We start from the raw sequence: 16,765 nt of genomic DNA, 5'->3' as shown, positions 1-16,765 counted from the left end.
ATGCCTTAGACATTCCCAGATCATCACTATTACTGAGAGCTTGGAGAGACAGTTCTGGGTGCTGAACGATAAATGAGCAAGTCAGTCTATGCAATGACAAAGATGGGCTGAGGAGTAAGAAATGCCCTCTAGCCACGAGCTCTAGAGGGCATTCCTAGAGCCAGTCCCATCCTGAAATTTTTAAAAAATAAAGTGTAATTTTCTATCATTTATGATTCACAAGGAATATATCTTCCCTCCCACACCTCAGAGCAACTGGCCCTAAGTGACCTGTGCAGTGTAGATGACAGGCTCTGGGAAATGCTGAATTGGTCACCATTACCTTGTCATTACTCCCTAATTCTACACTGTAAGTTTGTAAACATATACTTCTGTTCCTGGCTTAGGATAACAGAAAGACAGACATGTGATAGACATATATGTGTTGTGCACACCCTCCCTTACTTGAATGTGTGAGCTGCAGCTCCCAATTGATCACCACCATTGTTATAGTTTTTATTTTGTAGAGGCAAGAGAACAAGTCTCTCTTCATCGGCACTAAGCTGAAGATGGTAAGGTATTTATTTAAGACTTATGCAGCCCTTTAGAAATAGATAGTTAATATTACTCTCAGACCTCTATTATTACTTAGAAAGCTAATCATGTTTTCAAGCTGCCTCTAAGTGCCCCAGCATCCCCCGCTGAATGCCACCCTGCAAGTGCCTTCCTTCAGTCCTGTAGTTCTCATGATGAGACACAAAGCTTCCTTCAGGTCCCTGTAGAAAGGTTTCCTTCTGGATATCTACCTTCTTGCTGTGGTTTTGTGCAGAGTGCAAATGCTAGACATTGTGGCAGAATGGCTCCCTTTGTAAGCAGAAGGTGCAGTGGCAGCCTGGCACCATGTCCAGAAGCCTTGTAAGTTAATTTCTGACCCTCATGTAATATGTTGCAACTGATGTGACACTCCATATATTTCACCTCATTTATCTTTCTGAAGCCTTTAGAGGCTGGGAATTCTGTAAAATATACCCAAGTAGAATTGGTGCTTCTAAGGTAGCTGGCCCTTCAGGTGATTTCTTGGCAATATGGAGGGAATCTACCTAGAATTCCCATCTTCTGTTATTCTGTAACTTCAGCTATTCAAGACCATCTCCTTAGTTCACTGCTGTCATAATTCACTGTGCAAACATGAAGCCTTCTTCTCCTGGGCATGGGAAGTTTGGTCTCAAAGCTAGTATCTTTGTTACTTAGGAGCTAGAGGATATGCAGGGTGGTGGGGGAAGACACCTGTCTACAGCAGGGGGAGGAGGCTTCTGGGAAGAAGAAAGAATAAGGAGAAGTGAGCTAGGGAGGATGACAAAGGAAGTCTGAGGGAGGCAAGACTACAGTAGTAGAGGCCAGGCATATCACAGAGGCTGTTGTTTATGTGTTTGTTTTGTAGGTTAGCATACAAAGTAACGAGCTTCCTCATGTCAAGCCTATACCTGTGTGTCATACTCATGCACAGTCTTGTAGAGTGTCCTGCTGAAGAGCTGGCACCTGCTTCTCAAGCTGATGGAGTTTCTAAATTAAGCTACAAGGCTTTCCTTTGTTCCTTCACTGTTTCCTTTGCAAAATAGCCCTGTGGTGCATAATCGTTTTCCTCGAGTACAGTTACTTAAATGAATATACAGGATGGAACGGAGCAGACAGTTCCCTTCAAAAGGAAGGGACTGAACAGAAAGAAGTCTCCACTTTCCTGAGAGGGGTTTGGGTTATGGGATTCTTTTCTCTGGCATTCAGTTTTCCAGAAAAAGGCAGAATCTAAAGTTAGGCTTCACTGCCCTCCATTTAGAGACAGTCTTCCTCCATGGAGCAGAAGTGAACTAAAACAATGTGAGACTAGAGAAAGGGCACTATTCAGAGAGCAGAGGGGCTCCTCATGCTGTGGCTGCTCGCTCATGATTTCCACACGAAGCTTCAACACCGCCAGGATATTTACAGTAACAATGGGAGAAAACATGCAGAGTGTCCAGGGTATGGATGGGCTGGGCCAATACCCATTGCTTTGACAGTCTCCTTTTTTCACATGGCAAGGCAGAGGTCTACTGCATGAGCAGTAGAGAAGCCAGAGCTTCTCTAGCCCTTTCTAGCAAGACTCTGAACCTTGTGCTGGCAAATCACTCTGGGTTAGGCCAGCCCACTCTGCTTCTTGGTGCATTTTTGTTTTGTATTATTAATCAATTTACTGAGGCTGACTAAGACACTTAACCCACAGGAGTTTCTGGGTAGTTATGAAATAATTCAGATTATTTGGACTTGTCTATTATATACTCTAAGATTATTGCCTTTTTTTTTCTGGATTTTCAGTGGGCATTCAACCAGAATCAACTAGATGTTTCAAGGAGTTGGAAGACGGCAGAGGATAGAGGACAACTGCTTTATAATGTTAGGGAAATTGGGGAAAGGAGTGTGCAGATGATTTCTAGGATTCCTATCAGCCCCACCCCTAGGGCTGATTCTTACCAATGACTCAGTATTCACTCTGAAGTTCAGAGTTTGACTGGGACCCCAAAGCAAGCTAGAGCTCTGCTTGTCCCTGCTCTGCATCAGGACATGGATACTCACCACCAAAGTGCTTGAATGCAGTGCCCTGCCCTGTGCCTGGCAGAAACAATGTCTCAACTGTGGCTTCTATTTGAAAAGTTTAGTGAGTCTTAAGAGCATTATAACAGGATAGAAAAGAAATTGTCACAGCAAGCCATACCTTTTATATAAAAAGATTGACTTCCTATTGACGAGAGCTTCCTACTGGTTTTTACTCTGTTGTCTCTGGATCATATCAACAATGATAGAGGTAGGGACCCATATAGCTAGACAGGTGACTGAAGTGGGAATTCCTGGTTTCTTTGGAGACTTGGTTGTGTCGTGTGATGCTTTTCTGGAAGCTGTCTGGTGAAAGGGCATGTGATGTTTTTGCTGGAGCAGATGCTTACGAGGACACACAATGCTTAGAAAGGGTATACGTATAACCCAACAGACAGTGGATGATATTCTGTCATTGGCTCACCTTGTGGTCTTCATTGGCCTTCACTGACTCTGGTCTTCCCTGATAACATTATTCATTGGTTCACCTTGCTTCCTTCCTTGATATTCACTTGTCATAACTTAGTGGAGAGAAATGCACCAAGGAATCCATGCTGACCGGCAAAGCCTCTCAGTTTCCTCTGGATCAGGCTGCTGCTACTGATTCAAATGGACTGGACTTCTGACAATGAAGATTGGAATCACCTCAAAGAACTACTTCTAAAGAGATCCACGTCCCTCTTTTCCTATTAGCCATCTTCCTCCTCTACCTTTGATCCCTGAGCTATCAGGGAGGTTGAAGCATTTAAGAACCTTATTAAAGTGGGTCTTTGAAAAATCTAAGCCTCCATGAGACACTGTGGTTTGCAGCATTTCAGGTTGCACAAGGCTGACTCTAGAACTTGTCCCGCCACTTCAAATCCCACCTTTACAGTTTCAGTCGAGAGTTTGGGCTTTCTTGTCAAAGCTGTTGGAGTCAGCTGTCTGTCAGCACAGTGGGCACGGACGAAAGAGATGGCAGCATCAAAGAAAGACTGAAGTTCACAGAGTGCAGAGGACACTGCAGGTCAGGCTGTGGTAGGTCTGAAGCGTGGGTTCCCGGTGACCATCACAAGGTGCCTTTTGGAGACAATATGCACAATTAGTATTAATTTTGGGGATGGGGAATCACTTGGAAATATGAAAAGTGAAATGTCTAGAAAAAAAAAGAACAATTTCAAAATGGCTTTCTGGCTCTGGGTAAACAGTAACCACATTTTTTTTGCCTGTTGGAGGCCTGGTTTTTAATCACTCCACAAGCAGTTTTCATTTCTGTAGTAAAATTGCTTGTGGTTCTATTTAATTTGTTTCTGCAGGAGTCAGCTCTGATGAAGATCTCCGAGGAGCTGGCGGGCGTTTTAGCACAGCACGTACAGCTAGTCAATGAGAAACAGTTCCCGACATGGAGAAAATTCCTCCACATGTTTCTCACTCAAGGTAAATAAGACTGTAAAGTTCCTATGGAGGATCAGTGTGCACAAGCTTAGTTAGGTTCTAGTTCTGGGTCAAGCCAGGGCCAACTCAAATACTCTAAATCACCATTGTTGGTGTAGAAAATGCTTCTACTGCTGACTTTGTTCTTTTTAAGCACTGACTAAATATTTACTTTGTACCAAGCCTCTTAAGTAAACAGAAAGTGAGGGTACCAAGCATGCCATGCAGAAGTCAGGATCGGGGCATTTCCCATACCCAGACTTGTCTTGAACAGAGAGAGGCCTTCCATCTGAACTACATCAGTGACCTCGAACAGTCCTCAGAGATCCAGTATCCTTGCATATGGTTGTTAGGAAAATTCAAGAAAATAAATGGGAAAGTTTCTATCACAGACCGATGACAAAAGGCCTTTACTAAATCCAGTCTTCTCCCGTGTTCTAGGAGAGCAGAATGGCGTAGCTCAGAAAGGTAGCATTTCCAAGCAGATTCCTCTACATTTTAGGAATAAAAGTGAACTCCATTGTTTTCTCCTTTCTCCTCCTTCCTCAGGCTCATTTCTAATGGCCTTGGGAGGTCAGTGATAAGTGAGGAGATGAACACAACAAATAAAGCATATCTGCAGTCCCAGAGGCCTCTGGGGTGCCACATAAGGATACATCTAGGCAAAGGCTTTCCTTCACCAGGAGGTTGCAGCGGAAAGCACACATTGCTTCACGCTGCTTATCACATCTACTTGCTGCTGTCAAGTGATGATGATAGTACATTAACTTTGATATATAATGGTAAACTGATAGTGCTATCCTCTAATAACAGCAACACAATAATAGCACAGCAGTGGGATACTGAGCGCACAGTAGGTGTTATATGCCAACATCATCCTAAGCAGATACTCAATAACTTATTCATCCTCTTATCATTATCATGGGTGGTTACCACTATAACCCTACTAAACCACAGGGAACCTAAGGAACAAAAGATTAGATCACCCCAGATAATCTACTGAGACATAGAAGGTCCCGTAAAGGCTATCCCTGTTTCTGTAGGAGTCTTGGCCAAAGCCAGTGACTCGGCTCAGCAGTATGACTCAGCCCTTCATGTGACAGGGGTTTGTCAGAAAGGCCTATTGCCTGGTGAATGCATCGGCCGGGAAGAGTGTGGCAGATGCCATATTAGTGAAATATTCATTTCTGACTCAAACCAACATGGTACCTCAAGTGATCTTGCAAATCACAAAGGATTCTGATGAATTATCCTAAGTTACAGGCAAAAGCCACCAAGTTAACTGAACCATAGAGACTCACTAGATTGCTTGTTTCTGTTTGGTTGCGTTCCTCTTATTAAATCTCAACGACTGGCATTCAGTTGCCAAACACCATAACAGACCTCATTTGAAGAACATCTTGAACAAACCCAACAAAGTAAAGGTTGGATATGAACCCCTCAAAAAATCATTTTCCTTTTGAAATTTAACATATATTAGGACTACCCTTATCAAACTCACAGATGTTGGACAAAAGTGTCTCTTATATGACTGCCTTTGAGAACTGCTAAAATCTCAGAATTTAAGTGTATATGCTATTGCTTCAAGTATGGTTTGTAAAGATGAGCAGAAATCACTGCCCACCTATTACTTAGGTAAAGCAGCAAGTCCTGGTGCTTGTTCACTTTCTCTGTGTGTGCATGTATGTTGGGGGTACCTGTGCATGCCATGCATGTGGAGGCCAGAGATGATGCTGAGTGCTTCCTGGATTGCTTTCCAACTTTGTGTGTGTGTGTGTGTGTGTGTGTGTGTGTGTGTGTGTGTGTGTGAGAGAGAGAGAGAGAGAGAGAGAGAGAGAGAGAGAGAGAGAGAGAGAGACTTGCTGACTCAGCTGCATTAGCCTCAAGGGCCCTCCTGTCTCTCCTCTCCAGCACTGGGGTCACAGGCACACATCACCGCACTCATGTTTATATGGGTGCTGGGGATTAACTCAAGTCCTCGTGATTTTGTGGCAAGAACTTTATTAACAGAACCTGCATTTACTCCCCAGTCCCTGCATTTAACTTTCTATGGGAATCCTGTAGCCAGCATGATGGCCAGTGTTTTCTATGTTTATTAAAAGCCCACACCTATTAAACCTTAGGAAAGCAATAATATTAAACAGAAAAAACATACTGGTTATTAGGATAGAAACAGTGGACGTTGGGGAATTAATTCCCTCTGAGGGCTTTGACCATAATCCTTCGATTATTTATTAATGTAATGAGTTCTAAGTATGGCATACATAAGGTATTGTAATTATGATCATTATCAAGACTACTTACTGTTCATTGAGCCCTCCCCTGGTCCAAGTACCAGGCTAAATACCATAGACTCAGTTTCTTAAACTTCACCAAAGCTTGGCAAGGTTGATATTATGCTCCCATTTAATAAATAAGGAAAAGCAGACCAAACGTTGAAGTACTTGCCCGAAGTTTCCCAGGATATGACAAGCAAGAGTCCAAGTCCTCTTGCTAGAGCCAAAACCATTTCTTTCTACTGGTAAGCATAGCATTCCCTGACGGTATCCTTTCACCCACTCCACGTTTTCCAACCAGGTGGCATCATTGAAGCATACCCACCTGCAGACAGCATCACCAACCTCACCGTAGACATGTTGATAGAGCCTGACGGAGAAGTCAGAGTGCTGTCAATGGGGGACCAGTTTCATGCTGATGGCCCCTTTATTTCTTCTGGTACCACCATGCCTCAGACTTCAGTGGATCCCCAAGTTCTCAATTCTTTGTGCCTCCGAATTGGAAATATCTGCAAAGAGAAAGATGTGGTTGGTTATTTTTCTATAGATCTGGTGACTTTTATTGATCCAAGCACCTTAGAGCAGCAGGTAAGTTGAATAGTTGGCATGTGTGACCCTAAAATACCCTCCACACCCATGCAACAGACAGTACCAGAGAGCATCCAGTACTCACTGTGTCCGGAGGAGCCAACCATAAATACGCATCTGTGCCATCCATGCTAACCTAAAAGAGGCCAGGCTCTCTGTCTATAAATACAGGGCCAACACTACATCAGTCGTGCAAGGTAGAAGTTTAAATGATGGAAACTCATCCGACCTAGCTCTGTTAGTTAGGCCACCCTCTCCTTTCTGTCCATTCTGCTATTGGGAGACTATTTCAGAAACAAAAATGTCTGAGTAACCACGCAGTCAACTCTCATATGCCCTCTCTCCCCTTCAAAGATAAAATGACATCAGGAGCACCAGTCCTGGGTACCTCAGGCTGAACACGCCCCGCCTCTTCCTCCTTGTGAATGGGTGGGACCTTCCATCTTAGAATTGGGGCTGATAATTTATACATCTGCACACTTCCAGTGTGCATGGAGAACCAGAGATGATGTGTAAGTCCACTCCGTGTTCAACTATCCTTGAGATTATATATTATACATGATGTTATATATTTATGATATGTGCATACAACATGTGTAGCATGTATTATATATGTAATAGTACATATTCTATCATATGCTTTTATTCAAGATTACATGTATGATATTGTTCAAGTGGACGCTCTGGTATCTAATTTTTTCTATGAATCATTTTAAAGGGTTTTTTTTGCTTTCTTTTCCTCTAGAATGTTAATGTTTAAATTTAATACTTTAAGGGGCTCACTTTTTTTTTAAAAATGAGCCTCTCTGTTTTTCATGTTGAGTGTCTAGACCTCTGGCTAAAGGTTGAAGTGGCTTTGCAGTTTGCCTCTCTCCATATCCGCTGTCATCCACCACTGTAGAATAAATAAACTGCAGGGGTTGTACATATTCGTTGTTCAGTTTTGTTTGCTAGTTGAGTCAGATGGTGGTTTCAAAGCCAGAGTTTATGTTTTGGGCAGTTTGGGGTTTGTTCAGTAATGGTTCTCATTTGCCTCCACTAGGTTTACATTCTGTTGCCAAACCCACAAGACTGAGAGAAAAGGACAGACTAAAAGGCAGGCAGGAACCTCCCTAGGGAGGAAGGCTAAAAAGCACAGCCACTGTGAAAGACTAGAGCATCAGGGAAGGGTGGCGGTGAGGACAGGGGACCTGTGCCTTCACGAGCATCTGTCCTGAGGAAGAAGGATGAAGCCTTGGTCCCTGGGGTGGGAGAGAGAGGGAAGCATGAGCACAGCTCATCAAGAGTTTTGATCTGAGTCTGATGTAGGAAGATTTGCACACAGAAGGATCTCCTCCACACACAATGCTTACCACCTATATGGGCTTCTGATAAAGATACCCCAAACTAGTCCTGTACATCTGATCAGCCTTCTCTCATATCTCAGAACTTTTTAAAAATCTAATCCACCCACAGAGCTTCCCTCAATCTCTCTTGTTCATTAAGCCCCTCTCTACCAGAAGTATGCTGCCCTCAGCCCAAAATACTCTCTCTCTAATCAGGGTCTCACTATGTAGCCCCAGGCTGGCATCAAACTTCATCCTCCTGTCTTGGCATCCTAGATACTGAAGTTACAGTTCTTGACCCTTGCTTTTTTCTTCTGAGTTAACCCCTTTTCCTACCAATACTATTTCAGCACGGGTCACACTTGCTAGGAGAAGCCCTTCCTGACTTCCCTGGCAATAACGAATTCCCTGTTTGGGGTCTCAGATCCTTATCTATTCCTATCACTTATTATCTCAGTGGCAATTTAAACTTGTTCATGCGTTCATCTGATTATATGTCTTCACCTGTAAACAACAGCTCCCTATGTCTCCTTGTGTTCCCTATTATTTGCTAAGCAGTATCTCTGCATTGGGTCAACAAAGTTCACTGAATCTTTACTGGGTGAGTGAGCACCTTTTAGTGCAGTCAGGAAGGTGTCGTCGGGTGTTTAGAGGCGCTCAAACATCCATAGATGAATGAAACAGGTTTATATAAACCAAACATTCTCTGATTTTATCATATTATGGAATGAATCTGTTTGTCCCTTATTAATACTTAAATATATGGTGATGGGTGCTACAGTAAGTTCCCAGTGATCACCATCTCTGTTAGCAAAGGAAGAATCTTCTCTGTGCATAATTTACAGATGCAGCCATTTCGCAAGTGATGTCACCTGAAGCAGCACCGGGGTGTTCTGACAAGCATTCCCTGGGTACCAGTGAGGAGAAGGACATGGTCTCAGCCTCTTGACTTTTACACACTTAGCAGATAATAGCTATCTCATTTCAAGCAGTATTTATTACTGATAATAAACATCTTCTCATGTCTATCAGTCTTTCTACCCATCTCCATTTAATTGTCAGGTCATAAAAATAATTGTCTGGTCATGGTTTTTGTCCCCTTTAAACTGAGTTATGAAAATGTTGATTTGTAGAATCTCTTACTATATAAAGAGCTCATTCTTCAATCTACATGTTACAAATACTTTCTCCTAGATTGTCATTTGTGTCCTCTCACACATATGCACATATATCTATAACTATTTCTAAATCTATCTAAAACAATGAATTCCTTCAATTATCTTCAACAATATACTAATGCTTCAAAATTCTTTCTAGACTTCAATTTTCCATGCTTAAAATTAAGGATAGGGGTTGGGGATTTAGCTCAGTGGTAGAGTGCTTGCCTAGCAAGCGCAAGGTCCTGGGTTCGGTCCTCAGCTCCAAAAAAAAGAAAAAAAAATTAAGGATAAATACTTCCCCCAGCAGCAGGACACCCGAGTCTCTCCGGCCTCAGTGTGTTTTACTGTCTGCACTCCGTTCCTTCACTCAAGTGTGCCCCTCCATGCCCCGAGGACTCAGACACTACAGCCCACCAGTGCTATCTGTGCTGTCTGTCATCACACTTTAACTCAAATAGTCAAACAGAACTATTTTCAGTTGTATTAATCTGGATTTATCATTTTTCCGTATCCTTCCATTTTCTGGGTTGTAAAACGAGCAGGTTAGCTTTCTTATTATCTTCCAAGGAAAATTTCAGTTCTGAAAATTATTTATTCCAATGATAGTTTCATAATAGTTTTCTATAACAGCAAATTCAAAATTTAATAGAATACACTTTTTAAAAGATTTATTTATTTATTTTATGTATGTGCTATCTTCAGACACACCTAAGAGGGCATCAGATCTCACTACAGATGGTCATGAGCCACCATGTGGTTGCTGGGAATTGGTCTCTGGAAGAGCAGTCAGTGCTCTTAACCACTGAGCCATCTTTCCAGCTAGAATACACTTTTAAAAAAATTATGAAAAAATAAAAATATTTATGTAGACATACTAGTCACAAAATGGCAGTATTTAAAATATCCTAAATTTTAATAATAGAAGAGTTTTAAAGAAAGTATTATACATAAATGGAAGCAAATACTGTGATGATATTAGAACTCATGTTTTTGAAGAATATTTAAAAGTAAGTGTGTTAGGCAAAGTGGCTAAGTTGAGAGTGTGGAGGACTAAATGTGAAAGTAACTGCTCTATAGTATAGAAGGTTGAAAGCAAATCAGAAACAACATATACAATGTTATAATTTTTAAAAAAGAAATATATATACATATACACAAAGCAAGAGGATCCTAAAGATACATAGTAAAACATCAAGTTGTTTGTGTATGAAAGAGGGAAGCAGAATATTGTCCCTTATGACACCTCACCTGGCAGGAGAACTTTGCAGGTGTCACTAAGTTATGACTTCAGTAATGAGATAGCAGATTATCTTTGATTATCTAGGGAACAATTACCCTCAGGTTTCTTTTAAGGAGGCAGGCAAGCTGTGGTGAGAGAGGGAGGGGACATTACACTACTGACTTTGAGCTGTCCGTTTGTACCACCTTTCACCTGCAAACTCATGGCACTTCGTTACAACAGAACTGGGAAAGTAGCAAAGAAAATGGCTGCTATTTTGTTTTCTATGCTTTCTGCATTCCCCTTTTTGGTTTAATTAATTTATGTGTTTATATTTATTCATTTGTGTTTGATGCTACGGGTTGAACCTACGGCTTTTTATATGCTAAACTACACCCTAGTCCCCCATTTGCATTTTCTAGAGTAAACAAAGATGTGTTAAATTTCTAACCAGAGAAATAAGTGAAAAATGATAATCATAGATTTGTGTAGAGTTTTCTAGTCTGCAAAGCACATTTGTGTAGATGATCACACACACACACACGCACACACACACACACACACACACACACACACACACACAAACACATCTTAGAATAGACAGGAGAAGCAGAAAACTTCGGTGCCTACATCTATTCAAATTTTTGCTGGCCAGCCCAGCTGGGATCTGTAGTTTACCATGCTGGCATGATAGGACCAAGGGACTAGGGCAAAGGGAAAGCGTATACATAAAAGGGGTGCACTAAGGACAAGCCCACAGGTATAACTTAACTCTAGATAAGAAGGTGAAAAGTCTGTTACAACCTCAGGAGATGAGAATGAGGGTCTAAAGAAGGAGAATGGAAAAATGTTTCTTGAAATGCAGGATTTAAATAATAAATGCCAGACGTTCAGCTTGGGATAAAGACTGAGCTTATGTTTCTAAATAAATAAATAAATAAATAAATAAATAAATAAATAAATAGGAGGAGGGCCAGTCCCTGGAAAATGAGTTGGTGGAACATGATGCAGTTAGTTTCCAGCAGGGTAATAATAGGTCTGAGACTTCAGGGTACTAGAAATGGGGAGATCCCAGGCCTTTGGAGACTGCAAGCAGAGTACATGGTAGTCCAGGAGACAGGTTCGTGGTAGCTGGGTTGAGGATCTTGCCTCTCACCTGAGACTGAGGGGAGAGGTTCTGCTTAGTGTTGTGGAGTGGACAGTTCTAGGAAGAACATCAAATACCTCCAAAAGATTTGGATTGAGGAAAGATTGACATACTCTTTGAACAAACATTCTGAGGGCCTACTCTGAATGTCCCCCACTCAAGGGAACAGAGATAAACAAGCCATGTATGCTGTCAGCCACTTTATATCTGTCATCCAATTTCACTTGCTATAGGTTCATGGTGGTCTGTTCTCTTTCTGGTTCATAGGCACGCATAGTACCTGGGTGACTTTTTATATCATCTAGAAAATGCATTAAGGTTACTTGCATTCTCATTCTTCCATGAGAGCTATCACAATGGCAGTCCCCTTAGTTTAACTAATTATTATTTGTTAGTAGAAGGGCTTTTGGAACATCTAGGAAATCCAGCTCTTTGGAGTTTACTCATTTAGGCAAAACACTAATGAAACAAGTGTTTGTTGAGCATCTATTATGCACATGCCATCATAGCAGGTGCTAGAAAAGCTACAGAGATAATAGAGATGGGAAGTGCCTGCCCTCAGGGAGTACACAATGTAGCTGGGGAGACAAGCTGGAAAAATGAATCACAAGAAAAGGCTTAACTGACAACTTCAAAGAACAATAACAGAGACATCAAAAAGGTAATGTCAGTTTAACTGCCATGACACTTGCTGTGTGCATTCAGATAAGAGCAAGGTCCCTTCTGTTTGGAGCAATCAAGAGAGGTTTTTACAGAGTAGGTGGGATGGAAGCTGAAGGCTAATTAAGATTGAAGGAGTGTAAGGAAGAATGTGTTCTAAGTAGGAAGAGGTTGTAAAGGGTAGTAGTAAAAACCATGCACAACACACATGGAGAAAGATGATAATCTGTGATTTACAAGTATGTTTTACCTCATATAAATATGAGGTATAACAATTAAACAAATAAACTGTCAAAGATGCAGTCTATTGAAATCCCAGATTTAAAAATTCTTGCTTGTAGATAACTGTGAAGTGTATGTGTACAGGTTCATTTATGTGTACATGTGGGGATTCATGTATGTGTACAGTGCTCATTCATGTGTGTGCCTGTGTGTGGAGGCCAGAGGTTGACATCAGCTGTCTTCTATAATCACTCTCTACCCTTTTGTTGTTTTGAGAGGGGAATCCTAGATGGCCTGGAACTCACTGTGTAGACCTAGCTGATTGTCAAGCCCCTGCCCCCTCTCAGGTGCTGACTTAGAGGCATGTACGACTGTGACTTTTTTTTTTTTTTTTTGAGACGGGATCTGGAACTTGACTGCCTACCCAATAAGTGCGAGAGATCCTCCCGTTCCTCTTCTCAAGGGTTGGGATGATGGACGCTGACCACCACACTGGCTTTTTCACATGGGTGCTGGGGATTGAACTCTGGTCCTCATACATGTAAAGCAAGCACTTTATCCTCTGAGCCATCTCTTCATCCATATTAATTATGAACTTTGTAAAACAAAAGCCCCTCATTTGTGAATGCTAGTAGATATATTTTAAAAGAAAACAGGAAAATGAAACTAAGTCTTTTTGTTTCATTTCTTGCTGTGCTGGAAATTGAATCCAAAGCTTCTCATTCTAGGCAGAAATTCTACACTATATTCCCAAATGCAATATTTTTAAAAATATTTATTCATTCATTCTTATCCTGACCACAGTTTCCCCTCCTTTCCTCCTGTCATTCCAGTCCCTCCTCCCACCTTCTTTCTTCCCCCATATCTATGCCTCCTCCATTTCACTTCAGAAAAGAGCAGATCTCCCAGGGATACCAACCAAACATAGCATAACAAGACTGGGCACGTATCCTCATATCAAAGCTGGATGAGGCAACCCAGTAGGAGGAAAAGGGTCCCAAGAGCAGGCAAAAGAATTACAGAAACAGCCCCTGCTCTATGCTCTACTGTTAGAGTCCCACAAGAGCACCAAGCTATACAACCATAACATATGCAAAGGACCAAGGTCAGCGCCATGCAGGCTCCCTGACTGTCACTTCAGTCTGTACAAGTCCCCATGTGACCTGGTTGGCTGATTCTGTGGTGTCCTTGACCCTTCTGGCCCAGCATGGTCATCATCAGAGAGACTTCATCCAGCAATTAATAGGAGCAGGTGCGGAGACCCACAGCCAAACATCGAGGCAGAGCTCAGGGAATCCTACAGAAGATGGGGAGGAAGGATTATAGGACCCAAATCCAATCTTTAAGAAAAGAGTTGAGACAAAAAGTGGCTACAAGTGCTTAGTAATAGCCCCTCATCAATAGGACAGTCACAAAAGACGACTTGTCACAAGGTAAAAATTGCGAGGAAAAACAAAAATGGAGCTCCTGGTGCATCAGACTATATGCCATATGACCTTGGTCAGACTTTTTGCTGCTGACATATGAGAAAAAGAATGTAAGGTGGGGGGAGACGTTTACATTAGATTACAGTTTCAGAGTCTTTAGTCTATGGCTACCTGGCTCCATTGCTATGGGCCTGAAGCAAAACTGAAGTATTGTGGACAAGGAACAGAGGACAAACTCCATCCTTCAAGTCTTACCCTCAAGTAACCTACCTCCCCCAACGAGCTCCGCTCTTCCCAGTTCCAACGCCTCCCAATAGTACAGTCAGAAACTTAACCCACTGGTGGTCTAACCCATGTGCGTCATAATGATATCCTGAGTCCCACCTCTGAATGCAAGTTGCATTAGTGACCTTTCATGGGCATATCAAACCATTTATTCTGAAAAGTGTTTTTGTGGGTTTTTAAATATAGAGGCTTACCCTGCAACAGGAAAATCACCTAAGGATATTTCGTTATAATGTTATTTTAGCCTCTCCACTCTGGCTAGTATGATACGTTAGATAACTCACTGGGCCTTGACCTATCATTAACAAGTGGAAAATTCCTGCCCTGCTTCTCACAGGATGTTCTGAGAGGCTGAGCAGATAGATACAAGGTGCTGTTGTCACTAAATCAAATGTCATAAGCACATGTAAAACTGTCACAGAGACCCTCAGCAGGTTTTCTAACTGTAAGTGGAATCTGAATCAAATTAGCATTATTTTTAAAAACTCACTGAGCATTATCATCTCAAAGTGATATATACGCATCAAAAATGAATACGTTTATTTCAGAGGAGGCAAACCCGAGGTCTACAGAAGCATCATAATTCCTTCTTGCTCATTTCTGTAAGCCCAGCACCTAGCACCCTGTCTGGCAGATAATAGATGCTGAATAAATATTTATTAAATGAATGAATGAATACTTCTCCCTCAGTCCCCTCTGGTAATATCATTTGCAAAAGCTTCTTATCTTTGTTTTCAAGATATATAAGGAATTCACCAAGGGAGCTCAATGAGATTTACTTTCCCTCTTTAGGGAAGGTATTTTATTTATATATAAGAGGGTTAATAGTGTATATCTAAATTAAAATTTAATAGGCCTTTGGTATAAACAGAAGTGCCTATTAGTCAGTGTTTCTAAATGCTATAATAGGCACACTGTTAATCACAACTTAATACCCAGTGAAGGGGAAGTAGATCCCAGAGGATCCTGAGACAGTAAAGCAAAGCCCTGTCCCCTGCAAAGGTTTGTACCTTTGTGTCAGTGGTAGAAACCTGCAGCACACGAGTGATGACGATGACAGTGATGAGCAATAGACACCAGCACATGGTGACAGGTTTATAGTGTGAAATTACACCAATGTTGATTAGTGAACAAGTGGCCTGCTTTACTATACATCTTGTATTACCATATGTGGTTATTCTTAAATGTCTTCTTAATCTCCTCCTTACTTTATAAACCCTAATGTTTAGAAAACTTAAATCCAAGCCTGAGCCTCAGATCTCTGCGGGGCAGCCCGTGGACCTATACATAGTGAGCCTGTTTCAGGTACCATTGCCCCACTGTTAAGAGCACCCCGAAGAGAGAAACGGTGTGAGGGATGAAAGCCTTGAATCCAGTTTTGAAGGGTCCAAGTCAGGGTTTCTCAGCCCTGTTCACTTGGGCAGAACCTGAAGGTGTATGGCAGTTGAGCCTCTTTGCCTTCTGGTGGACAAGAAGAAGTGAGAGACACATAGGGACCTGGGGAAGATGGAGCTTTCAAGATTTGCCTCCAGCAAGGCATTTCTTTAGCTGTACTCCACCACCCAAAGTCCCCAGAAACCCCCCAAACACCCGCACTTTTCAGAGCATGACCATTTTGAGGAGACACTTCACATCCCGAGCCTCGACAGCCTGTGTATGTCAGTTGCTTCTCCCAATGTCTCTCCCATCCTTGTTTCCTGTCAGAGCAAAGACACTTCTGTGTCCAGGAAAAAAAAAAAAACAGTTCCAGGGCAGAGAAAACCTGGGCACACTCACTGCCTGCACACTGTTCAGAAGATGCGCATTACTCAGGAGGACAACAAGCTTGAGGGCAGGGAAGCTTTCCTGTTAGCGCTGAGGGAGAGCTGCTGGTTCCCTACACAAGGCTGTGCCCCTTGCCATTGAGCATGGCAGAATCAAGGTTGACGCTCTCCTCCCACGTCACCTCACTTTCTGTGGGACGAGTGTTCCTTTGATGCTGTCCTCTCTCGCTAGCATTATTAAGGTATAGCCAACAGATACAAATCAGAGGTGTTTAAGGTACACACTGTGACTTTTAATGTATGTGAACACTGTAAAGTGATTATCCCAAGTTCGATAACACACCCAGTACCTCATATGGCTGCTTTGCTTGTGAGAAATTACTCCTGTACACCAGACTTCAGGCACACAGGATTATCAGCTGCAGTCACAGTGCCACACTGTATCACACAGTACTTTTTAATGTTTTATTAGGTTTGAAGTATTTCTCCTACCTTCTGCCCTCTGATAGACATTTTTAGATTCTATCTGTAGGTAAAACCATGCGTGCTTGCCTTGCTGGGCCTCACCTGCTTCATTTGCCATAGCGTCTTTCAGGTCCACTCATGTTAGCACGAGTTAGAATTTCCTTTGCAATGGCTACTGCTCCATTTTTTGTGTCTACGTCTGTATGTCTGT

The 16,765-nt window shown here is 42.1% G+C and overlaps 1 protein-coding gene and 1 long non-coding RNA gene across 18 annotated transcripts in view; one reads left to right on the top strand and one right to left on the bottom strand.

The window, feature by feature from the left end:
* The window catches only part of LOC102547003 (uncharacterized), a 95,198-nt gene that overhangs the window by 11,150 nt on the left and 67,283 nt on the right, over positions 1 to 16,765 (bottom strand). The window contains exons 6-8 of one of the 2 annotated variants that reach the window (XR_005488254.2): positions 13,039 to 13,911; positions 6,619 to 6,802; positions 3,029 to 3,663 (exon numbers count right to left, since the gene is read on the bottom strand). This is a non-coding gene — a long non-coding RNA (uncharacterized LOC102547003). The remainder of the gene's footprint in view (positions 1 to 3,028; positions 3,664 to 6,618; positions 6,803 to 13,038; positions 13,912 to 16,765) is intronic. The other variant, XR_005488255.2, reaches the window with a different exon arrangement.
* The window catches only part of Iqch (IQ motif containing H), a 193,701-nt gene that overhangs the window by 126,339 nt on the left and 50,597 nt on the right, over positions 1 to 16,765 (top strand). For 15 of the 16 annotated variants that reach the window (XR_010053948.1, XR_010053947.1, XM_039081112.2 and 12 more), the window contains 2 exons: positions 3,900 to 4,020; positions 6,595 to 6,881. Coding sequence is in view for 14 of the 16 variants with exons in the window: in XM_039081112.2 (XP_038937040.1) it covers positions 3,900 to 4,020; positions 6,595 to 6,881 (408 nt within the window). In the remaining 2 variants the exon portion in view is untranslated. Of the gene's footprint in view, positions 1 to 3,899; positions 4,021 to 6,594; positions 6,882 to 9,051; positions 9,238 to 16,765 lie in introns of those variants that run through there. The other variant, XM_017595569.3, reaches the window with a different exon arrangement.

The sequence above is a fragment of the Rattus norvegicus genome, chromosome 8 (genome assembly GCF_036323735.1).
Source record: "Rattus norvegicus strain BN/NHsdMcwi chromosome 8, GRCr8, whole genome shotgun sequence".
NCBI classification, from domain to species: Eukaryota; Metazoa; Chordata; class Mammalia; order Rodentia; family Muridae; genus Rattus; species Rattus norvegicus.
Note: the sequence above shows the minus strand (reverse complement) of the source record. Positions and strands in the feature narration are given on the sequence as shown.